General features: G+C 50.5%; 1 protein-coding gene across 1 annotated transcript in view; it reads right to left on the reverse strand.

Moving 5' to 3' along the window:
• The window catches only part of DNAH17 (dynein axonemal heavy chain 17), a 127,458-nt gene extending 103,936 nt beyond the window's left edge, over positions 1-23,522 (reverse strand). The window contains exons 1-13 of the mRNA XM_063080212.1: positions 23,178-23,522; positions 21,936-22,129; positions 20,811-21,003; positions 20,547-20,646; positions 20,209-20,294; positions 19,854-19,979; positions 18,972-19,124; positions 18,762-18,848; positions 16,340-16,507; positions 15,980-16,096; positions 5,308-5,573; positions 4,286-4,481; positions 1,853-1,999 (exon numbers count right to left, since the gene is read on the reverse strand). Coding sequence (XP_062936282.1) covers positions 1,853-1,999; positions 4,286-4,481; positions 5,308-5,573; positions 15,980-16,096; positions 16,340-16,507; positions 18,762-18,848; positions 18,972-19,124; positions 19,854-19,979; positions 20,209-20,294; positions 20,547-20,646; positions 20,811-21,003; positions 21,936-22,129; positions 23,178-23,522 — 2,178 coding nt within the window. The remainder of the gene's footprint in view (positions 1-1,852; positions 2,000-4,285; positions 4,482-5,307; positions 5,574-15,979; positions 16,097-16,339; positions 16,508-18,761; positions 18,849-18,971; positions 19,125-19,853; positions 19,980-20,208; positions 20,295-20,546; positions 20,647-20,810; positions 21,004-21,935; positions 22,130-23,177) is intronic.
• Between the last annotated feature and the right edge of the window lie 1,612 nt (positions 23,523-25,134).

Raw genomic sequence — 25,134 nt, forward strand, 5'->3', positions numbered from 1 at the left:
GACCCACTCCTGTGCCTGCCAGCATCTGACTGACGTATTCTCTCTGGGACCAATTCCCATCCCCAGGACTCCAAGGGGAGGGAAACTTGTTGGCCCCTTTTTGGATTAGGTGTCTGTGGCAGGTGAAATGATGGCCCCCGAAGATGTCCACATGCTAATCCCCAGAGCCTGTGAATACGTGACAGAGCAAAAGATGAAGTTACACGGTGTGATTAAGTTAAAGATCTTGACAGGGGGAGATTATGTGGGTGAGCTGCACTATCCAGGAGGCCACATGGAATCACCAGGATCCGTATAAGGAGGGAAGAAGGTCAAAAGAGAAGGTGGCGAGGTGATGATGGCAGAAGATGGAATGAATGACACAGCCATGAGGGTTGGTTTTATCTGTCATCTTGACTGCACTATGGGGTGCCCAGGTTAAACATGGTTTCTGGGTGTGTCTCTGAGTGTGTTTCTGGGTAAGTTTAGCGTTCGAGATGGTGGGCTCAGTCAGGTAGACGGCCCTCCCCGTGTGCGTGGGCATCATCCGGTCTGTTGACAGCTTGAACAAACTGAAAGGGGGAGGAAGGAGGGATTCACCCCCTTTTTCCTGCCTCGCTCTTTGAGCTGGGACGTCTCATGTCAGCTTCTGTCCTTGGGCTGCGATTTGCACCATGGGCTCCCCTGGTGCTCAGGCCTCAGACTCGGACTGAATTCCACCTCCTGCTTTTCTGGGCCTTCAGCTTGCAACGGCAGATTGTGGGACTTCCTAACCTCCTTAATTGTGCAAGGCAATTCCTCACAATAAATCCCTCTCTGTGTGTGTGTGTGTGTGTGTGTGTGTGTGTGTGTGTGTGTGTGTGTGTGTGTGTGTGTGGACAACTCTGACTAATCCAACAGCCATGAGCCAAGGGCCGCCGAAGCTTCCAGAAGGAAGCAGCCCAGCCAACGCCTTGACTTCAGCAGAGTGAAACAGATTTTGGACTTCCAACCTTGAGAACTAGAAGATAATAAATTCGTGTGGTTTTAAACCACTCAGTTCATGGTAATTTGTTACAGCAGCAGTGTCCATATCTGGTCCAATCTGGTGTGGCCTCAGGTGTGGTCAAGTTTATGGGGACTTTTCTAGGATCTGTGAGTGGGGTCTGGAAGAAAGGGGGTGCCTAGAAGGAAGACAGGCACGCTGACCACCAGCTGTGCCCCACTGCTACGCTCTCCAGGCCCCCTTCTGATCATCAGCTCAGCTTCCACATTCTATGCCAGGAAGGAGGCACTGAACAGACAGCCCAGTCCCTGGAAGGGACTGTCCCCAAAGGCTAATCAACTACTGGAAATTCTTGTTTATAAACAGCCTCCTTGTGGTTACTGTGTCAGGTCCCCAGATCAAAACGATGTCGGGGTTAAGACTGAAGAGGAATTCTTAAACTGAGAGCCGAGGGTGGAGTGGTGGCCTCTGCAGGCACCTCACACCGAACCTCCTTACTATGCACTGCTGGGAAAGTTGTAATCCTAGTCTGCATTCCAGGAAATGCCCCCTCAACACACACACACTTAAATGGCAGTAATGGAAGTAACGTCGAATGGCTTTAAAGATATCCAAAATATATTTAGGAGAATAAAGCATCTATGAAGAATTGCATAACGTAAGCCAAAGTCCAGTGGAAATAGGTTTCCATCATGAGCAGTTTTGACTTATCACCTGTCACCGTCCTGGCTGCCACTGTTGCATGAGTCATGAAGAGTAGCTTGAACCATATTTGAATATTGAAATATCCTCGTTTACTCTGTTCCACTTGAAGATCTTACACCAGCGTTTGTTCTAAACAAAAACGGGAACTTGGCAAAGAAAACCCAAAGAAGGGCACCAGCTCACCTCGTTATACCAGCCAACGATGAGTTCCAAGTTGCCCACAAACTTCCGGAAGGTCTCGTTGTCTGAGAACAGATTCTCTGCACTGCCTGGAATCTCCTTTTGTTGCTGGAAATTCAAATACTTGACTTCTCTGAGAACCGCCACCAACTAAACGGTAAATGCAGATCAAAGAACGTGTCAGAAGGTGATCTCTGCAGCGTGGCATTTGGCTGCAGAAATGAAGCTTTTTACAGCCGGGGGGATTCCCAGGTGGGTGGGAGGGGACGTTTGCTGGCAGCATCGGGACGTTTTCACCCTCTTGGATGGTCCTGAGCCAGAAAGCACTGACATTGTCATCACCATCGTGGGTGGGTGACATCATCATAACTTCATCTCTGTCCTCTTCCCCTCCCCCCACGCCCAGGTTGTTTGGAGAAAGGCTTCAGGGCTTCACCTGGGTCCTCCCTAGGACCTAACCTCCCCTCTTTCCCCTCCTCCCACCCAGTTATGACCCAGCAGATCAACACCAGGGGCGTTCCTCCCAACAGGGCTTCTGTCCACCAAGCTGTTCTCAAGGTCGAGATAGGCTCCCCGTGGCTGAATCCAGCGGTCACATTGCAGGCTCCGTCTCACACGAACCCCAGCAGCTGGCCGCTCCCTCCTCCTGGGCGCACAGAACACCAGGCTCTCCCGGTCACCATAATCAGTCCCTTTTGGCCATTTCGAGATTCTCGTGATGGAGAGCCACACAGAGCCTGACCCGCCTCAGTTCACTCCCAGATGAATGAGGCGCGATCACTCCCAATGTCATGGCCTTCGGGACCACCTGTGTGGGTGACTCCCACATTTGTGTCTCCAGCCACACCCCTCTCCTGCCCTCCTTCACCCACCTGCCTGCGCACCACCTCCGCTCGGACATCCAGCTGACGTCTCAAACTCAAGGTGGCCAAACCAGAGCGGTCCCCCTCCTGCAGCCTGCCGCACCTGCCACCTCCAGCTGCCCCTCGGCTGGGGGCAGTTCCGCCCTTCCAGTCACCCAGCCCTGAAACCTACTCCATTTTCAACCCGTCTGGAATCTCTCATTGACTCTGTGATCAAAATCCGATTGCTCTTCATCACCTCCATTGCTGTCCCTCTGGCCAGAGCCACCCTCCACGCCGTCACCCCTGCCTGGATTGCACAGAAGCCTCCTGTCTCACCTCCTTGCTCCCACCCTTGCGCGCCGCCCCCATCTGCTCAGTGCCCAGCGTGGACAGGGTCCCTTCACCAGCATAAACCAGACCACAGCACTCCTCAGCCTGAACCCCGCAACGGTGCCATCTGCTCAAACCAAACACCCAAGTCCCTTGCATGGCCCACAAGGACTCCCCTGACCCCTCTCTCACCTCCTCTCCTGCCCACCCCGTCTGGCCCCAGTGGCCTCTGTGTTGTCCCCAGAATGCACCAGGCTCACTCCTGGCCTTGGCTGCAGCTGCTGGCCGTGCTCAAAGGCTTCTCCCTACATCTCTGTGTGGCCAACTCCCCGCCTTCTGCAAGTCTTTGGTCACATCTAAAATTGCTCTGTCTCCCTTCCTCTTGCCCCGCACCTCTCCACCTGCTCTTCCCGCTCTCTCCTGGGGGTCCCCTCTCATGTGTTATGTACTTTACCTCTTTTATTACGCTAGTTGGTCATTCTCTCTCTCTCTCTCTCTCTCTCTGCTTCCAGAGGTAAGCTCCAGGAGGGCAGGACAGAGACATTTGTCTCTCAGGTTCACTAATTTATCCCAAGCACATACACACAGTAGGCGCTCAGTAAATGTTGAATGAGGGAAAGAATGGATCCTCGTGCAAGGGAAGGTTTCCAAGGGAGAGGCATCTCTGGTCTCCCTGTCTCCCTGGCATCACACCCGCATCCAGACAGGGCAGATCACGAGGCGGTGCATGTAGGGGAACAGCCCCTTCCTCGCTTCCGCCCTCTGTGAGTGTCTAAACCATCCAGGTTTTAGCTCTGGGACACACCCTGCAGCCCGCCAGTGTGAATTCTCTCCAGTTTACCTCCAGCCCGTTTGTCTAGATCCTGCAAAGACTTTTTAAAAATTTTTTCAAATTAATGTTTTCCTGGGAATCACAAGAAAGGAGGCCAAGATTTTCAAAAGGGTCCTTGCTGGGTTTTTTTTTTGGGGGGGGGGGGCTGGCCAGTACAGGAATCCAAACCCCAGACCTTGGTGTTATAAGTCTGCACTCTGACCAATTGAGCAAACCGGCCAGCGAAGGATACTACTGTTTTGCCTCAGATCTTAAAGATACCCTGGACATCAAAACCCTTTAAAAATAAAGCTTTAGGCTAACCCTGACATGAACATCAACCCTCACAAACATGTGCTGTGGGTGGAAGGGGGCAGCTTCCACGGCAGGGGACCCTCAGGCTTCCTCCTTCCCCTGTAGTGGGACCCCAGCCCCCCGTGCAGCACCCACCGCTTTGCTGAAGTTAACTTGGATGAGGTTGGTGGCAGGGTCCCGCTGGATCAGTGGCTGCCCCAGGTTAAAGTGGCAGTCCTGGTCCACTCTGTCCACCCACTGTTTGTAGATCTTCTCGCGGTAATTTCTCAGCATCTCCATCATCTCGTCGTATTTCTGGTAGGTCAGCTTGGCCTCTATGCTGGACATGACCCTGGAATCACAGACAGGCAGGGCGCTGAGGTGCTGGCTTCACTTGGACATGTCATTCGGGGTCTCTTCAGCACTCCAACCACTGGGGCCAGATCTGTGGGTGCTGAAGCAGAGAGCCAGCTACCTGTTTCTTCAAGGCTGACAGACTGAGTCTACAGAGGGACAATGGCCAGACTGTATATAAAAATAGAACTCTGTCCCACAATCTGCAACAACAAGCCCAGGAAGCCAACCCATTGGCTGAAGCGGCCAGTCCGAGAAGTCAAACAGCAATCCCTGTAGCGATAGGTTCCAAGTGGCCAAGGCTTCATTAATAATGGATGGCTTCCCTTCCAACTTAGGACCAACCAGAAAGAAGCAAATGGGCCCCCTAACCAACCACATAGGATGGCTTGAGCTGCCCCAGACCCATGGCCTCCCTCAGGGCCCCCCCCGGAGCCTCCCCCGTTTTCCACTGCAAAGCCTTCCCGCTCCTCTGCCTGCCTCTCAGCCTCTGCCAAAAGCACATGATGGCAGCTTGGCTGACTCCTTTGCTATACCAAACTCTGCATAAGTAGCCTCTGCTTGGTCCCATTTGGGTGATCTTTGTTTATTTCTGCAGGCTGATGGTCAAGGGCAGGGACTAGCCAGAGTCTTCCTGAGCACACTTCGAGGAGGTGTTTGGAGGGGAGAGAGGACCAGTGGGGTCTCTCCTGGGATTTTGCTTTGGGAGGAGAAGGTCTGGCTGCTAAGAAGCATGGATGCTTGGGGGCGGGCCAGGCCGTCTCCCTCCCCCATGCATGGAGGTGGGGTGGCCCTGCGTGCCTTAGCTGGGCGCCGTGACTTACGGATGATTGATGTGCTTTAGGTGCTTCATGGACACCTCCAGCCTCTCCTGCAGCTCCAGGCTCCACTTGAGCTGCCCGGCCACGGGGGGCATATTCTTGTGGATTGGGGGGATATTTCCCTCTGCAGAGGCCACCATCTGGGCATCGTACAAGATCTTGGCATTGTCTAGGTCAGTGTCAAACAGCTCCAGCATGATGGAGTACTTGGGCACCACCTCGGCAAGAATCAGAGGCCTCTCCAGGAGGCTCCCGCACATGTACAGAAGCTGGGGGGAGCAGGAAGAGGGGCGCCTTCACCCAGAGGCCCTGCCCCTGCCCCACCCCCACAGTCTCCCTAGCCCCTGGCTGTGGACAGAATGGGCAGGTCCAAGCTTCAGGGGGCAGGAAACATGCGTCTTGTCAAAACAAATGAATTCATTTGAACCTTTCTCTGCATGTCAACTGTTTAAATGGATGCTTCTATAATTTTCATGTTGACATATGCTAAGTCCCCAAATACGTGGCTTGTGAACCAGCTGTGCAAACTCGGCCCAAGGTCTAGAAGATTTTATTCCAGGAAATAAAGATTTTGGCAAAGAAGACTGGAATGATTAAAAAATACAATTAAACATTAAAAAATAGCCACGATACTGGATTTATATGACAGGGGCGTATATAAATGGATGGAGAAATGTTTTATTCACAAGAATTTTTTCTCTTAGGGAGAGCACTGTCATCCTCAAAGCAACAGAGACCACCATCAAGAAATTGTGTTGCTCTGAAAAAAGCTATGGGGGAGAGGGGGACAGCCAGGGGGAGAGGGGAACCGGAGAGAGGACGGGCGAGCTTACACTACACGGGGCCGCGAATCACTAAACGCACTGAATGCTGGGTTAGTGGGACATCTGGGTGAGTCTCCTGGGGCTGCTGGAAAAAGGACCCCACACTGGTGCCTGGCAGACCTGGACCTGCTCTGGTGAGCCTAGGTCTCAGATTTGCCCCAGATTTGGGTTTGAAAAATATGACCTTTGTCCCTAAAAATGGCCTTTTGAGCAAAGACTGAAACATGACGATGAAAAAAGGAGGAGAGGTTTTCAGGCCCCCAAAAGCCAAATGGAGCAGCTGTTGATTCTCAGGACCAAGTGGAAACGCTGGTGTTCTGGCCGGTGCACAGGTGCCTGCTGGGCAGCTACAGACATGTGAGGTCACCACTGGCATGTCTTAAAAAAATGTTAAGACACGTGAGAGTTGGGGAGAAAAATGTGGCCCTTATCAGTTCACGAAGCTGCTGGATTTGTCTCCCTCTATCCCATTTCTCTTCCCTCTTTTCATGTTTTTTCTTTTTAACTGATGACGTCCCAGAAGAGAGCTAATTTTATTTTCCTCCAGGAGGGGAGCATGTGGGAAATGGTTCTAGAACGTCCCAGCTGTGTGTGAATTGTTGATGATAAGAACTAGCATGCAGGCAGCCTGGGGGACGGGAGGGACCCCAGGGGCCACCCTAATGGGAGCACAGGGCTCTTAGATCTAAGAGCAACAGGAACAGATGGAGATGGAGAGGGTTTGCAAGAGTGATTTTCCTTCTTTTTTCCGTTTTTTTTTTTTTCTTTTTAACCTAGCATAAAGTTAAAATTCAGAAAATGACTCTTTCCCCTTCTAGAGTATGAAAGCGGATCCAGGCCCTGGTAGGAAAGGGTGTGCGCTCCCCGAGAAAGCCCCAGCGAGAGAACAACTGGGTTTGGTCATTCTGGGGCGTGGATCCATCCTGCAGCGGCCGTATTTGGTTTCTTCCTGGACCACGTGCTCCTCACAGAGGGGGGACCTGGGACTCACGAAGCTGGGCGCATCAACCCAGGGGGGTTCGGCCCCTGCCTGGACGTTCTTCCTCATCAGTTCTCCCCCTTGCTCCAAACCAGACGTACAGGAGTGAAATCTCCACATGCCTTGGGGACCCAAGGCACTCTGGGGACTTATCCTGCCCCAGCTGGGTGACCCATCACTGAGCTTTTCTGATTTTTCTGGGCCTGTTTCCTCATCACAAAGCTGGGGGGCAGCAGCACCTCCCTGCAGAGCCATCGTAAGAATTACAGGAGGTGACAGATGCTGGTGCCGCGTCACCCAATCCCTTGCTCTAGCATTGCCTTTTAATTTTGGAGAACAATCACAGGAGAGGAACTGGGATCTCCAGATTAAAGGATTGACTCAAAACCTCTGCTCAGGACCCTTCTGCCCTTGGGTGGCCTCCGAAGCTTTGTGTTAACACTTTCCATCTGGGCTCCACGTCAAAGGTCTACCCTAGGGTGAAACTAGCTCCTGACAATGTCCAGAATCACCAAGCTCCCTTAGCTAGAGCCACTTTTGTGCCACGAGAGAACCTCTCTGTACTAAGTGAAGCCAAATCAAGTGCCTGTCCTCAGGGAGTTTATGTTCTAGTCGGGCAGACAACGAACACATGAAGATGTCAGTGCACAATAGCACACCTGGGAGGGCAAGTGCCAAGAGGAAAAACCCAGCAGGTCAGTGCTGGCCAGCGAGGGAGGGGAGGAAGGGTGGAGAGGTGGGAAGGATGCTACTTCAGGGTGGAGGCAGGTGGCATTGGAACGGGAGGAAGGAACCGAGCGATGCAGCTGTCCGGAGAAGGGTGTTCCAGAGAAGGGAACGCTGATGAAAAACCTTCGCTTGTCCAAACTATAGTCAGTCTCCCGAGTCTTCCCCTTGCCCCGTCTGTGCAGTTCCTTGTAAAGTCCAGTTTTAGCAATCCCTGCTGGGGTTTAGCAGGAAGTTCCCACCCTCCATATCTGATCACCCCAGCCTCCCTTCAGCAAGAATCCTGTTCCATCAGTTTAGCCAGAATCCCCCTCACCTCTGATGTGTCCTCTTAGTGATTTTCCATCCATTGACCCCCACCCTGATCCTTGGCTATAAACCCCCACTTGCCCATGCTGTGTTCGGAGTTGAGCCCTACCACTCTCCCCCAAGGCAAGACCCATTGCAGTGGTCCCTGTACCCACAGAGATCGTTCTGAATAAAGCCTTCCTCGCCGCGCTTTAGTGAGTATCACTGAATAATTTTTTCTTTAACAACAGCAAGGAGGCGCTGTATTGATTTGCATTCATTGATATTTTGCTTGGAGAGCCAACTCCATCCAAGACTTAATTGTGGTTACATTTGCAGAGTTTCAAATTCACATGCATTTGCATTTTTAAAACAAAGGACCATCCTGGCATCTTTGTGAGAGAGATCTTTGTGCTTAGGGGTGGGGGGTCTTTCTGAGTCCCCAGTTCAGCTGCAGGAAGCCTAGCCCTGACATCCTACAGAAAGACGACCACCACCCTAGGCTGCCCAGGCCAACCCAATTGCCTTCATGGTCACGGGAGCCCATCTGTCCAAGAGGTTTGGAACAGAGGCTCTGGAAACAGTCAAGCTCAGACTTGGCTTGGAGTTCTTGTTCCTCTACTTGCTGGCTAGCTGTGTGACCTTCAGCAGGTTTCTTGACCTGTCTGGGCTGGTCAGATGGGGTGGACGATGCAGGTAAGGAGCTTAGCAAAGAGCCTGGGTTGTTGTGAGAACTGAGTGATGTAATGTAGGCAGTGCTTAGCAGGGTGCCTGGGACCTGAGACCTTATAGTAATTATTGGGCCTGTCCCATGGACAGTGCTTTGTCCTTGGCAACCCAGAAGCTTACAACCTGAAGGAAAGACATAGCTCTGAGATTCATAGTGGCAAACATGCATAAAACTAAGCAGAGAAATTAAAATAAGCTATCAAAGCATCTACTTATATCTACACATTTAGGTACTCAATACCTATTCTTCAGAGTTGAAGCCACACGCACTAGATCCTGCAGGGATTTGGCCGTCATGGTTGATGTAGAGATTCTGCCAACAATCTTTTGTGGGGGCTGGGCAGGTTTCAATAAGTGCATGAAAAGGGCTGGGCTAGGACAATAGAGAGTGGTGGGGTCTGGGGCAAACTGGACCATTCATGGTCTGGGTGGAGATCCACTCAAACTCCCAGAATTGGGATAAAGATAATTTGAAACCAGAGACGTTTGAGATTCAACAGATGCAGAAAAAAAAGCCTTTTCAGAGCTTTTCTTATCTGACTAAGGCAGAGTCTTCGGAGAGTGAAGCTGCCATAAATCCTCTCTGGGGGAGCTTTATTGCCAGGAATGAACAGACATAATCACAAACTGTATTGGGAGACATTTGTTCCCCTAAAAGCCCATTTGTCTTTTCTTTTAAAAAGCCATTTGTTGTTCCACAGAAGCCCTCCTCCCCACCCCTCCCTATCCTCGGTTAGGTTGGTAGATAAACCCCGGTCTCCAGTTCTTCAGAGCCACTTCTGTCTTGCCCTCCATACACATAGGAATGAACTTTGTCTCTTCTGCTGTTAATCTGTCTGTTTTGAGTTCATCTGCAGGCCCCCAATCACTACATCTTGTCTCCCAGCATCCTGTCTACAGGAAATAGCACCCGCTCCACTTCAGCTGCACGTTGCCCAGTGTGGCCAGATCTGCTTTTCCAAGAGAAGGTGAAAATCTGGGCTTTGATGTGAACTTTCTCAATTTTTAAATGTTGGCAACATTTTCAAAAATTTTTCACATTTTTAAAAAAGTGATGTGAGAATTGGCAAATCTATACGGATGGAAAGTAGATTCGTAATTGGCTTAGGTGGGGGAGGTTGGGGAGAAATGGGAAGCGGCCAGGGTTAGGAAAACGTTCTAGAATTGATTGTGGAAGGTTGCACAACTCTAAATATACTAAAACCCATTTAATGGCATACTTTAAATGGGCAAATTGTATAGTATAAAAATTAAAGTTCAAAAGTACCACGTGAGCCTGAAGAAAACTGCCAGCAATCTTTGGGCAGCCCAAGCCATCGGTTTGTGATGCTGGTGAATGTGCAAATGCCCAGGCTCTGAGTTATTCGATGAGATTATGATGTTAATAATTCAAAGCACTGAGAAATCCAGTAATCGTCGTGTCTGTTTTACTGGTGAGCACTCTGTTCAGGCTTCCCTTGAACACATCCTGCGAACACAGAGATAATCCCCAGGATGTAGAATCCAAGGCCAGAAAATAAAGAGTCGGTGGAGTTGTGGTCAGATAACCCAAAGGTTGTTTGTCAGAAGGTTGGACATATAAGTTTGTGTGAAATGACTCATGGCCTGGGAGGGCTTTCTGTCTACTGGGATTACATGGTGGAAAGGGCAGTGTTTGTCTCCACATTACAAAACATTGGCTTTGTAAATGGGCGATGGTGGATTTAAGTCAACGTGAAGATGGGCTGTCTGAGGCGGCCCTGGAACAAGCTGCTCTGTGGTTCGGCTGGCTCACGCCCACACCCACACCCACACTCATGCCCACACCCTCACCCACGCCCACACCCACACCCATACTCATGCCCACACCCAGGCCCACACTCATGCCCATGCCCATGCCCACGCCCATGCCCACGCCCATGCATGCCTCTGTGTCACACTCACGTTCTCCCGGGGAGTGTGCATGCAGAGTTGGGACAGTGGTGGGACGAAGTGCAGAGGGGAGTCCTAGGTCTCATCCAAATGAAAGATTGTAAGAAAACTTGAACACAGCAGCAGAAGTTTAAATAATCTCCTGTGAGGAGTTCAGACAAGAAAGAGGAAGGACTCTTTCTCAAGGGGCCTCTAAATTGCAGAATGGTTTGTGGCCCCATGCCCAGAGACTCTTTTAAATAAGTGTTGAGATTACCAGCTGGAAAATGGAAAAGCATTATGAATAAAATGCTTCTGAAGATTAGAGCTGGAATTTTTTTTTAAAAGTCAAGAAAAGGCGATATCAAGAATAGCCAGATATGTGCAAAAGAGAACAGAACTTCCAGAACTTCCAGACAGAACTTCCAGAACTGAAAAGCTCAATGAATGGGTTACATGGCTGACCAAACACAGTGGAAGAGAGAATTACTGATCTGAAAATCAGAGCTGGAGAAATTACCCAGAAGAGAGGCTGAGGAGATGGAAATTATTAGTGATTAAGAGAAGTGGAGGAGAGACCGAGGTCCTCTATCCTAACGGAAGGTCTAGTATAGTCTAATTGAAATCCTAGAAGGGAAGAATAGAAATGATGGGAGAGATAAAGAGACAACAGCTGAACGTTTCCCAGTATTTTCCCCTGCTTTTCAGCTGAGCCACAAATCCACGGATACAGGAAGCACAACGTTATCCCATGAAAGATAAATGAAAAGAAATCCATGCCTACATACCTACTGATGGATATTAGGTACAATACATGTTCAGATTTCAAAGACCAAAACAACAATGATTTAAACAAATAGGAGTTTACTCCTCTCTTACCATACAGCCAAAGCACAAAGCAGGCCAGAGAGGATGTGGTGGCTCCAGGGTATGGGGACCTGGGGACCTTCTCACAGGTTGGTTCTGCCATCCTCAATGAATTTCCATCTCAGAGTCTAAGACGGCTGCTCCAGCTCCCACCACCACATCCTCATTCCAGCTGGAGAGAAGGATTGGGGGCATGGCAGGTGCTCCTTTGTTTTTAAGGGCACTCCCAAGAGTTGCACACATTAATTCCAGTCACATCCCACTGGCTGTCATGGCTACATCTAACTGCAAAGGAGGCTAGGAAATAAATTTTTAGCTGGGTTTCTGTATGCACAGCTGAAACTTTTACTTTTAAAGAAGGGGAAATTAATATTGGGCGACAACTAGCATCTCTGCTATTCAGTAAAACCACAGAGCACCAAAGACAAAGAGAAGATCATAACATCATCCAGGGAGAAAAGAGAAGACCCCTATAAAAGAATGACAATTCAACTGGCAGCAGACCTCTAGATGGCAAGAAAGAACCTGGCAGTGGATACCTTCTAAGGGCAGAGAACATAGCCTTCAGCCAGGTGTGCCCGGCAAGACCATTTTTTAAGAACTAGGGCATCTCAGAAATGGAAAGAACTATCCAGACATTTACATGGAATAACAAAAGACCACGCATAGCCAAAGCAACGCTGAGCAAAAAACATGAAGCTGGAGGCATAACACTACCTGACTTTAAACTATACTACAAAGCTATAATAACCAAAACAGTATGGTACTGGCATAAAAACACACACACCGATCAATGGAATAGAATAGAGAATCCAGAAATCAACCCATACACCTACAGCCATCTGATCTTTGACAAAGGCACCAAGCCTATACACTGGGGAAGAGACTGCCTCTTCAGCAAATGGTGCTGGGAGAACTGGATATCAATATGTAGGAGAATGAAACTAGACCCATACCTTTCACCATACACTAAAGTCAACTCAAAATGGATTAAAGAATTAAATATACACCCTGAAACAATAAAACTTCTTAAAGAAAACATAGAAGAAACACTTCAAGAAATAGGACTGGACACAGACTTCATGAATATGACCCCAAAAGCATGGGCAACCATAGGAAAAATAAACAAATGGGATTATATCAAACTAAAGAGCTTCTGCACAGCAAAAGAAACAACTAACAGAGTTAAAAGACAACCAACAGAGTGGGAGAAAATATTTGCAAAATATATATCTGACAAAGGATTAATATCCAGAATATACAAGGAACTCAAACAACTGTACAAGAAAAAAACAAGCAACCCAATTAAAAAATGGGCAAAAGAGCTAAGTAGGCATTTCTCTAAGGAAGATATACAAATGGCCAACAGACATATGAAAAAATGCTCAACATCACTCAGCATCCAGGAAATGCAAATCAAAACCACACTGAGATACCATCTCACCCCAGTTAGGATGGCTAAAATCCAAAAGACTCTGAACGATAAATGCTGGCGAGGTTGCGGAGAAAAAGGAACTCTCATACATTGTTGGTGGGACTGCAAAATGGTGCAGCCTCTATGGAAAATGGTATGGAGGTTCCTCAAACAATTGCAGATAGATCTACCATATGATCCATCTATCCCACTGCTGGGAATATACCCAGAGGAATAGAAATCATCAAGTTGAAGGTATACCTGTTCTCCAGTGTTCGTCGCAGCATTATTTACAATAACTAAGAGTTGGAACCAGCCCAAATGTCCATCATCGGATGAGTGGATACAGAAAATGTGGTATATCTACACGATGGAATATTACTCAGCTATAAAAACAAATGAAATACTGCCATTTGCAACAACATGGATGGACCTTGAGAGAATTATATTAAGTGAAACAAGTCAGGCACAGAAAGAGAAATACCACATGTTCTCACTTATTGGTGGGAACTAAAAATAAATAAATAAATTCACACACACACACACACAAAAAAAAAAAAAAAAAAACGGGGGTGAAGAAGACATAACAACTACAGTTCCTTGAAGTTGATACGACAAGCAAACAGAAAGGACACTGTTGGCTGGGAGGGAGGAGAGGGAAGAGGGAGGTAGGTTTCGGTAATGGGCCACAATAATCAACCACATTGTATATCGACAAAATAAAATTTTAAAAAAAGAGAACTAGGGTAAAATTAAGATATTTTTGGATAAACAGAAACTGAGCATTTTGTGTTAATAGACCTTCACAAAAGGAACTTGTAAGGACGTATACCAGGAAGAAGAAAAATGACCTCAGAAAAACTGTCTGAATGTAAGAAGAAAGGGCGGGCAATGCAATTGATAAACACGTAGGTAAATATAAACAAAAGTAGTCTGTATAAAATACTAAGAATAGCCACTTCGTGGGGATAAAAATAGAGATAGAACTAACATTGCCCAAACTGCCAGTATGTAGGTTGGGAAGGGGGTGACGGAGCTCGTATTCTCAAGTCTTTATACTCTTTGGAAGGTAGCCAAGACAAGGATAAATTTCAGACTTTGTTAAGTATGCACGATACAAATTCAAGGGTCACAAGATAAGAGTAGAAAGAGAGGAAATCACTTCCAAGAAATTAGAGGGAGGGGAAGGAAAGGGGTTGGGGGAGTCATTCACTACAATAAAAGGCAAGAATAAAAAAGAACCATAGAAAAAATAGGGCAAATGAAAGTGAAATACATTTATTGTAGTATATTTGGTAAATATGGTATAGTTAACTATGTATAAGAAATTTAAAATCACCTGTAATCCCACCACCTAGAGATAATTGCTACTAATATATCGATATCTGGGGTATTTCTTTCAAGTTCTTTGTCTATGTACAACTATTTTACACATTGGGATCATGTTATATATATATTTGTTGTCATTCAGCATTAGATCACCAGCATGTTACACCTCAGTAAAAATTCTTCAGGATTCTCTTATCGTCACACGTTACACTGCTCTGTGAGTGTGTGGCATCTGTTTAACCACCTCCCGCATTGCCGGATGTTTGGTGGGCATGTATATTGTTTAAATTTGTTCTCTCCATCAAATAATGCTTGGATGATCCTTTGCATTTGTAAAACCTTTGTGCACGTCTCTGATTAGCTTAAAATGGATTTCTACAAGTCGGATGACTGGACAAATTTGACATTTTTTAAGGTTCTCAAACTGTTGTCTGTACTCAGAGGTCACGGTATAGAATTCCCCAAGTGATTGTAAATGAGGAAAGTAACATTGAGCCCCAGGAGTTCAACTGCACTGTCCATCCACAATCACAAGGAAGCCCGCTGTGGCAGGCTGCGTGGATCGTGGGACCCGGCATGGTACAACCGGACTGATGCTCTAACTTCTCAACTAAAGACGACCACAGTGCCCATCAGGAGAAGCGCCCTGGCAACATTGGTAAGAGGACACTGCTGCTGCCCACACTGGTTGTGCCCATCGCCACCCTATCCAGGGGAAGAGGGACTTTAGCCATGGCCGTGGTGAGTATTTTGATCCTATTGACAAGGCCATTCCCAGGAACTTGGAGGATTTCCATCCCACGGGCAAGACCGCTGCTCCTATGAGATGGATGCTTCAGGTTGCCTGAGGCTGTGGTCAGCAGCATATTGGCCCCCAAAGATGTCCAGGCCCTAAGCCCTGTGACTATGTTACCTTACATAGCAAAAGAGACTTTGCAGGTGTGGTTAGGCTGAGAGGAGATTGTCCTGGACTATCCATGTGGGCTCAGTGTCACCACGACAGCCCTTAAAAGTGGAAGAGGAAGGCAGAAGAATAGGTTGAGAGTAGCCCAGAGAGATATGGCAATGGCAGAAGAAGGGAGAGGGAGTCTAGGCATGAGAGGGACTCCACCAGCCCTTAAAGGCTTTGAAGACGGATGAAGAAGCCATGAGCCGAGGATTGCAGGTGGCCTCCAGAAGCTGGGAATGGCCCTCAGGTGACAGCTGGTGAGGATATGGGGACCCATACCCCAGTTCCAAAATTGCAACTAAATCCTGCCGACCACCCAAACGAGCAAGAAAACAGACTCCCCCCTAGGGAGTTAATAAATATTCGTTAAATAAATAAACAAATCAGAATAAATGGGCACCTTTTTTTCTTCGTGAGCACAAGTGTTAGTAAAATAACTTGCCCCACTCTCGCTTTCTTCCTTTACTCTAAGATGCGACAATAAGCATGGCCAGAAGCTGCTCCAGGTGTTGGCTGCCAGCTGGCACCGAGCCGTGCAGGGAGCCCCTCCCCGTCCACCCCTGCTCTTCCTCTACGGGAAGACGTCTCATTCCGTCACTTCCAAGACCATTCTCAGCGTGAGTCTGGTGCTGCTGTCACGAATTAGGGGTCGGCCCCGGGAGCCCCCGCCGCACACTTACCTTTGCAAAGGACTCAATAGAGCTGCAGTCGTCAAACGCCTGGCAAAAGATCGTGGCCAGCCGCCTATCCAGATCTTGAATTTTGTTCTGAAAATCGGTGTAATCATTGTCAAAACTCTAAAAGCAAACGAAGACGTCGACCTTGTGGCATGCAGAGCAGGGCAGGTGCTCTCTCTAAGGCTGACTGCCCTGCCGAGGGTTTGATCTGTTAAGCTGCACACGGTCACCGTCATGGGCACCGCTCTACGTGCAGTTTTTGTGCCATCTTTTTAAAAGCATTGGGATCGCCTGTCCCCCGCTTCCTCCCGCGTCTTCCCGCTCCTCTGGCATTTGCTTATCGATCCATGCCTGCGGACTCACAGAATCTCCGGGGTCCAAGGGGTCGTATCTGCACTCAGCAAAGACTTTCACCAGGTCAAAGACCTCCTCGTAAATCTGGTTCACCAGGTTCCCCAGGATATTCCCCTTCACGCCCCCAAGCTCGATCTTCTCCAGCTTCAGAAACTCGATAGCTGTTTTATAGAGATCCTGGTGGAGGAAAAGACAGACCAACGCAACGAGTCAATTCCTCTTCATAACCAAACTCAAGGGTCCGGTGACGAATCTAGCTCTGACCCCAGCAAGGAGCAGCCAGGAGCAAAGCGCCCCCAGGTGACATCACATGGGGGGTGAGGGTGTGTATCTAGGATGTTCCCTAGATTTGAACGACAGAGGAGGGGACAGAAGGGAGGGTTCCATGAATCACCTCCAAGTTATGAACGAGGGGCGGCGGGAGGAGATGGAGTTTGGGATCTTGTCCAGACCCTCCACCGGCCAAAATGCATCTCTCAGGAAGTCGCACGTCACTGGGACCCCTGATTGCTCAGCTGCTGGGAGCAGTCGGAAAGGCGCTTGGCGTTTCTGACACGCTTGCTGAGCTCTAAGTTCCCGGCCGCTGGAAGACACCCCACCCTGGCGGTGATCTGAGGGGAACGCGGCGAGTGCCCGATGGGCATGTGTGTACACGTGCTGCCTCCTCTGGGGGTGGCTTACCCCCTTCTGCTTGAGCCCTCCCCAGCTGGTTTAGCTCACAGAAATGCTCTTCTTTCTAGAACCTTGGTTTGCTGTCAGTTCCATTCATTTTTCCATTGAATCACGTCAGACTCATCCCATTAGCTGAGGACTCCAGGCGTGGTTCCTTTTTCCCATGCATGGTCCCCAAGGCCCCTCAAGTGCAGCTAGCCACTCGGGCTTTGTCTGCAGCCCTCCATGTGCTGGGTGCAACATCAGGTAGCACTGAGGAGTGAGCGTGCTCGTGTGGAACAGGTGCCCCTCCCCAGCTGACACCAAGTCAGTGCCATTCTCTCAGAGTCCACAAGTATCAAGCCGTGAGACCAAACAAACCCACGGAAAGGCAAGAAAGCCATGCGGTGGGCTCTCGGGCTCTTCTGCTCAGCGAGGAGGACAAGGTCAGACAGATTGGCAAAGCTGGCATGGCCCATTGGGCAGGAGTGGACAGTGAGGCCATTGGGCAGGGGGTGGACAGTGAGGCCATTGGGCAGGGGATGGTTGATGAGGACATTGGGCAGTGGATGGTCGGTGAGGCCATTGGGCAGTGGATGGTCAGTGAGGACATTGGGCAGGGGGTGGTCAGTGAGGCCATTGGGCAGGGGATGGTGGGTGAGGCCATTGGGCAGGGGATGGTCAGTAAGACCATTGGGTAGGGGGTGGTCAGTGAGGCCATTGGGCAGGGGGTGGTTAGTGAGGCCATTAGGCAGGGGATGGTCAGTGAGGCCACTGGGCAGGGGGTGGTCAGTAAGACCATTGGGCAGGGGATGGTCAGTAAGACCATTGGGCAGGGGGTGGTTAGTGAGGCCATTGGGCAGGGGATGGTCAGTGAGGCCACTGGGCAGGGGATGGTCAGTAAGACCATTGGGCAGGGGATGGTCAGTGAGGCCATTGGGCAGGGGGTCCAAAGTCTTCTCTTCCTCAGAAACTTCATCCTGGTTCAGAATCCATTATGTAGGAACCAACAGCTACTTGACCAGAAACTTGACTGTGACCCACCAAGTCCTCGGGCTGGGAGCCTTCAGGCACGTCTTACATTTCAGAGTCCTACATGGGCCTCCCTGCTTTGCCCCCCAGAGGCTGTGGATGAGAACCAGACAGGCCCTTCACAAGCCAGTGCTTAATAGTGCCCATCCTAAAATCAATGTTGGATGGTTCCAGGATAATTTTCTCACTCTTTTAATGATGTGAGTTATATGTGCACAAAGTTTAAAAAAAAAAAAACAACTATGCAGAAGATTACAGAACAAAAAGCTAGACTTTCTTGCCCTACCCCTGTCGCAACCCCTCTCTCCTCTTCTCCGCAGAGATAACCATCTTGAACCATTTTTAAGTTTTAATTTGCTGCAGGTCACTCTGTGTGTTAACACAGAGTTTACACAGGGTCCTTCTCAAGTCTTCACTTGCAGTAATTTAGTCCCACTAACCAACTCTGCCTCCGGCCTTCAGGCTTCCCGACGAGTCATTTAACTTGTCAGGAACCCACCCATTGCAGAAGGCACGAGACAGAGAGAGACAACCAAAGTGGGCCGTGTTTGTTCTTGGCCAGCAGCTCCAGGCACAGAGAAGGCTGCCCCAAAGCCTCAGTTTCCCCACGACACAGATGTTTGGGCTTGACTTCGAAGTTGCCCACAGCTAGATTGTTCTAAAGGGGCTAAGGGTGGCAGGTGCAGCTCTGCTCAGGTACAGGCAGGCTGCGAAGCACAGGTGGAGGTGAACCAAGTTTCATTTTTACCTCAATGGTCTGGACACGGTGGAAGAAGGAATTCATTCTGGAAAATGCAAGAGATGACGGGAATTCCCAAGGCACAGGTTCTTTGTCCTGGAGAGAGAGAGAGAGGGAAGGCCGCGTTGGCTTCAAACATTCCCGCTTACCCAAATGCTAGGGATCATACAAAGCCGGCCTTGTCTTCCCCTTGGCTCCTGCTCTGGGAGTCAGGGGTACCTTAAAGAAAAGCTTCATGTTCGCGCAGCAGAAATCGTACGTGCGGTAGAGCTCCTTGAGCACGTTCACGGACAGGGTGATGCTGTTCAGGACCTCCTCTATTTCCCCTTGCAAGCCTTTCAGCACATCCTCTGGGCTCAGGAAGGTTCGTATCTGGACAAAAGAGAAGACAGACGTCCCAAAGCCCCGTCAAGCCATTTGGGGTGATGACTGGGCACACCGTCTGCAGGCCGATTGGCCGATTAGTAGCACTCCACACGGGGTACCATGGGGCTCCCAATCGGCTTCTTCTGACACGTGACTGTCCCTTGGGTGCATGGCCCTACGTGCCTACCAGCTGCGGGGCTGTTGGGGGGTGGTGCAGGCTGAGATCTTTCCCTTTCTTGGCCCCTCATCCTGTGCCAAGGATGCAGCAAAAACAAATTTTGGCCACAGATGATGAGGGGCCCTCCAAGGTCGGAGGAGCCACAGGTGCCTTCTGTCCTGCAGACAGGACTCAATATATGCAGGTGGCCCAGGGTTGTAACCCTTCAACTCAGATGCTCGTGGCTGGCTAATGGGTGCTTGTGAAAGGAAGAAAGAGAGAGTCTGTATTGAGGGAGATGGGAGTGCAGGACCAGACGGACCCCTCAAAGCCCCTGAGTCTTGGGGTGCTGGGACTGTCGAGGCAGAGTCTCCTGCTCTGTCTTCCACTTCCTTTTCTCCTCTCACGTCCTGGGAGAAGTCTAGGTAGCCACCAGGAGGGCTCAAGCTAAGTTTGTGGCCTGCAAACACCCGTCCCAACATCTTGGCTTGTTTTTAAACTCCTGCGGAATGCGGGAAGCAGGGGAACAGAGCAGAACTGGGGAGAGGAAGGCGGCCCGCGGGCCGGGTGAGGGTTACCATCTCGATGACTTGGTTGCAGAACTCCTGCAGAATGACAATGATCCTGGAGGGCGTGTTGTAGTGCTCAGAGGTGGCCCAGATGAAGCAGATAGTGTCTAGCACCTTGGCAATGAAGGTCGGGAGCTGGGGAGAGAGGACCCAGGCGTGCTACAGAGGACCAGCTTCCGGACCTTGTCACAGCATCTCAGTCCTCCCTTGCCCAAGGCTCATGCTGGGCCTCCAGGAGAGGGTCCCCAAGAGGATGGAAGAGGTGACTCTCCAGGCCCATGCACCTGGTTACAGCCAAACAGCCACAGCTCCCTGCACCCGCAGACAAGAGGCCCCCCAAAGTGAGCGTTTCTTGCCAGCATACCGATGTGAAGTCGACCTGCTCCATCTCCTCCAAGAGGATGCGCAGGGGCTTCAGGTAGAGGACAATGTCGCTGGCTTCCTTCAGCCCTGCACGGAGCAAGAACAGGTGCTCAGCAGCGAGTGAGAGGGCACCGGTCAGAGACGACAACGTGGCAGCTCTGGGTGTCTCTTGACACCTGCTCCTTCAAGAACCAGAGTCTTTCTCAAAAGGAGGGGGCTGGGGAAGCTGCTTATGGGGGAGGCGCAGGCCCCACCCCACAGGGTTGGTGACAGGCACAGCCTTCCCAGAAGGCTTGGGCAGCTTCATCAAAGACCTCATGGGCAGGGTCAGGTGCTCACCTTCAGTGACATTCATATAGACATTTTGCAAGGCCGGCCAGTAGCAGCTTTTGGCTTTTTCCAGGATCTCAACTATTTTATTCACTTTGGGTCTGTTTAGCTGAGAAGGAGAGAAGAAGAATATCAGCCTTCCGATGGAGCCCACAGACCCTAAGATGAGGGCGACCTGGCCCTGCGGCCGGCTAGAGCAGGTCATCGGGCCCCTCAGCATCCTCGCCTGCCACCCGGATGGGATGTGGCTGCTGACCCCGCTCTCGGCCCTACCTGCTCATGGATGCACTTGAGGTTCATCAGCCGTGCGTCCCAGAACTCAAACTCGACCCGGGGCAGGGGGTGCAGCCCGTCCAGCAGGGCCTGGGCCGAGTCTTTGCTCAGAACATCCCGGATTTGGTGGGACCAGTCGATGATGATGGTTTCGATGGCGTGCAGGAGCGAGTTGTCCAGGGAAGACGGGATCCTGCCCGGCAGAGGTTGGGGCAGATGCTTTCATGGCCACATGAACCTGGGTCCACCGAGCTCTGCCCCTCCCTAGCAGCCTTCAGCCAACAGACCCTAAACCACCAGCAATAGCACCAGGTCTGGCCTCGGGCCTCTGGTGCCTCCCAGCCCCTAAGGGAGGCTGAAGTTTCTCAAGCCCCCCAGCTAGGAAGAGACCCTGAGTAGACAATGGATGTTGTCAGAGGTTCCAGGGCCTGAGGCTCTCGTCTGAGAAAGGGTGGGGGGAGGGCAAGGACTGTGGAATGAACCCTATTCAGGACGGCTCCTCCAGGGGATTCTGACAGGGTGCTTACAGGGCACGTTTTGGGAGCTTAGTGGACAAATGGAGGACTTGCCCTAGAGCCCCTAGGAGCGGTCTCCTATGAGTGTGTGGTACAAGCTGTCACACCCATAACCGTTCGCAGAGTCTCAGGGGAAACCTTAGAGTCCCTTGTCCTTCTCAGGGCCTCTGGAACACCACCACCTTTCCTTGGACTCCCATCCACCCGCCAATCCCTTCCACTCCCTCTCAGTGCCCACATCTAAAGCTGAGCAGTCTGTCTCCTGGCTATGTTGACACGTGTCATGTCTTTTCTGTACTAGCCCAGTACACATGCATGATCCGGAGAGGACTGGAGCACAGGCCGGTTATTTCTGGGCATTGATGCTGCTCAGCCATCGCCAGAGATGGAACCCTAGGGCCCCAGGGCCCCTCCCTTCTTGCCCTGGCACGTGTCTCTCAGCCTCAGCACGTGTCTCTTGCCCTGGCACCATGTAAGGGCACCCCCTTGCCCTCGTGTGTGTTTCATTCACTTCAAAATGCAAAACCAGTTGGCAGTGAGAGTCTGCCACGCTCGGTCAGGGCTCAGACACTCCCTGGGCATCTGGCGACGCGAGGCGCGGGGCCTCTACCTCTCCATGGACTCCAGCGTGCCGTCCAGGCTGCCCAGGTGCTCCGGGACGGGCAGCAGTGTTTTCCCTTTGATCTTGCCCCCCATCACGAACATCTCGTTCTTCAGCCTGTGCACTTGTTTCACGATGTCTTCCGAGACCACCCGAGGCCATCCCTCCATGTTCTCACTTTGGTTTAACAGAGAGTAGAGGACCTGAAAGGAGACGCTTCTGTAGTTCTGCCTGAGCCTCCACCAGCTCAGCCACCCTGAGATCCAAGCCCCCAGGAGGATTCAGAAGACCTCGGTGCTCGGAACCTGGGAGGGCCAAGTCCTCCTTCCAGAAAGAAGAGGGAAGTTGGGGAGCTTAGAGCAAGGGGGACAGCCCAGCTCCCGTTCTTTGTAGGGGCAAAGCCATCTCCAACAAGGGGGACCCCAACTTCTACAACAGTAGCGCACATGCCCTGTGAAAGCAAGTGTTACGTGCTGTGATGGGCTGAATGTGTCCCCCAAATCCATGTGCTGAAATCCTTACTCCCAGCCCCTCAGAACGTGACTATATTTGGAAGTGGAGTATTTAAAGAGGTAATTAAGTTAAAATGAGGTCATTAGGGTGGACCCAAATCCAATGAGACTGGTGTCCTTATAAGAAGAGAAAATTAGGACACAGACACACACAGAGGGACAACCACGTGAAGACACAGGGAGAAGACAGCCACCCACAGCCAAGGACAGGGGCCTCGGAAGGAACCAACCCGGCCCGCACCTTCATCTAGGACTTTTGGCCACCAGAGCTGTGAGAAAATAAATGTCTGTTGCACAAGGCGGGGACATGGGTCCCCCTTCTACAGGTGAGGATCAGGAAGGCCAAGGTAAGGAACTTGAACTCTAACCAGTCTGACTCCCCAAAGTGTTCCCCACCCCTGCCACACCTCCTGAGAGTGTCACTGGGGAGGATGCAGGACTGCAGAGAGATGCAGAAAACGGCACCCCATTTTCTCTCTTTTTTTTACTCAAAGTCTCAAAATTTGGGAAACTTTCTACTAGTACCGGGGTAGCCCACACCTGAGCCCCTCACAGTACGGCGGTTCTAATGACGCCAAGAGAGAACAGGGTGATGGATGGGGCTTCTCACAGGTCAGGTGCACAGCATCACCTGGAGGTCGTCTCAGCAGGCCAGGGCGGGCGGGGCCCGAGCTCCTGCATTTCCAACCAGTCCCAGGTGATGCTGCTGCTGGAGCGCACCCGGCCTGGACCCACGCACCTCTTCCACTACTGCAATCAGCTGGTCCACCGGTGTGGGGCTTATGTCCCCGTAGAGGAGGCGGGTCTTGTAGTTGTCCTTGTTAATGGCCTCAGGCTTTGTCTTGATAAAGTAAACCCCTTTGGATTTGAGGGATTCCGGGAAGCCCAGGCAGGGTATGATCATGCCGGCAGGATTGAGCGTCAGCACCAGAACCGAGACCTCCGGCTTTTCCCAGAACTCTGAGATTAAGGCCATGTTCTCCTCAGCTCCGATGAGTTTGCTCCACTTGTCTGGCCTGAACTTCAGGATGATGGAGGCGACTTCCTCCAAATACTCTAGTCTGATGTCCGGCGTAATCGTCATCTTGACCTTTTCTCACACCACAGACATCTGTTAGGTGAACAGACACAAGACAGAACTGTCTCCTGGCTTCTCAATTTCCCACCCACCGCTGGAACTGTGTGGCATCTCTGCTCTAACCAAGCACACAAAAAAGGGTTCACCGTGAATGTGTTGTTTTTAGCTGTGGATAGGCTGGGGTGGGGGAGCGACGTGGGGGTGTGTTTGCGAATGTTGCTGAATTAATCTCCACCTGGGTTCTCCAAAACAGGCACTGTGTCCCCATTTTATAAGGGGGGGAAGGGAACGTGGGGGAAGCCCTGGGTGTTTGGAGGTAACTCACTGTAAGTCTCACCAAGTTGCAAGGGCTACTGAAATTGTAGGAAGCAGCCTCTGGTTTACTGATTTTGTGGATTTGGATTGGGACTTTTACAAAATCAGCTTTCCTTTCAAGAATGGCATTGGGGTGGGCTCCCTCTCAGGCCATGCTGTATGTGGTTCCTGAGGTCCCCATGTCCCCCAACTCTCTCCAATCAACTGGTCTTATCTCAAACTCCCACCAGGAGGTCCCAGGGAGCAAACAGCCCAGGCCAGTGGGCCAAGGCAGGGCTTGCTCATGAGCAGGACTTGGAGCAAGGACACCAGGGAGCCCAGAAAAGGGGCCAGGCGGTCCTGGGCAGACTGCACAATGGGCCCACACGCCTGACCGGCTCCAAGCAGGGAGCACAGCCACTTCCATGGTGAGTGGTGGGTCTGCTGTCCTCCGGAGTCCCCCCTCATCCTAACACAGGTAAAGGCTGCTCACCAGAGTAAGGCAAACGTCAGCTCCGACTGCAAGCAGGACGAACTGATGGGCAATGCCAAACCAGGAAAGAAAATGGCTCCCTTCCCTTGAAGGGCTCCAACTGCCACAGTTGGGGCTTCTAGAACTTTCTCCCTGGGGCAAATAAGTAACTGACCCATCATCTACCACAGTGGGAAGGCTCTCGAACTGCAATATTTTAAACCCAGTTGAACACTCTTTGCCTTTTCATTGGAGCATTTAGTCTGTTTTCATTACATGAATTACTAATATATTGGGATTAAATTTATTGTCTTTTGAGTGCTTCCTGTTTATCTCGGCTCTTCTGCGTTCCCTTTCCTTTCTTGCCTTCTTCTGGGTTAAATAAACTTTATTGTTTCGTACCCCCAAGCTATAGTTAGCTTGGTCATTGTGCACGCTTGTTTCTCCCTGAGAGGTACACAGGTCACTGACCTATCGCAGTGGACATTTGCTGCTTCCCCTCTTACTGGACAAGACCACAGCAGTCAAACACTTTGACCCATTTGCTTCTCTCCTAACTTATGTGCCAATGCTGTCATGAATTTTAGTTCTAAAACGTTATTGTTATTAACAATGTGATTAAGTAGCTGGAAGTTACTTAAATATCCACCCCCCATATTCACCATTTTCTGTTTCTTCCTGTATCTCTGACCTGTCACCGGGACCAATTGCTTTCTGCCTCTCACGACATTTCTCTCTCTTTTGGAAGCCTGCAGAGGAAGGGAAGATGCACTTCATTCCTGAAGCAGACTCCCAAAAGTCAGCTTTCCACCTGAGACCAGGAAAAAGATAAGGATGTCTACTCCCACCATC

Source organism: Cynocephalus volans, chromosome 16 (genome assembly GCF_027409185.1).
Source record: "Cynocephalus volans isolate mCynVol1 chromosome 16, mCynVol1.pri, whole genome shotgun sequence".
NCBI classification, from domain to species: domain Eukaryota; kingdom Metazoa; phylum Chordata; class Mammalia; order Dermoptera; family Cynocephalidae; genus Cynocephalus; species Cynocephalus volans.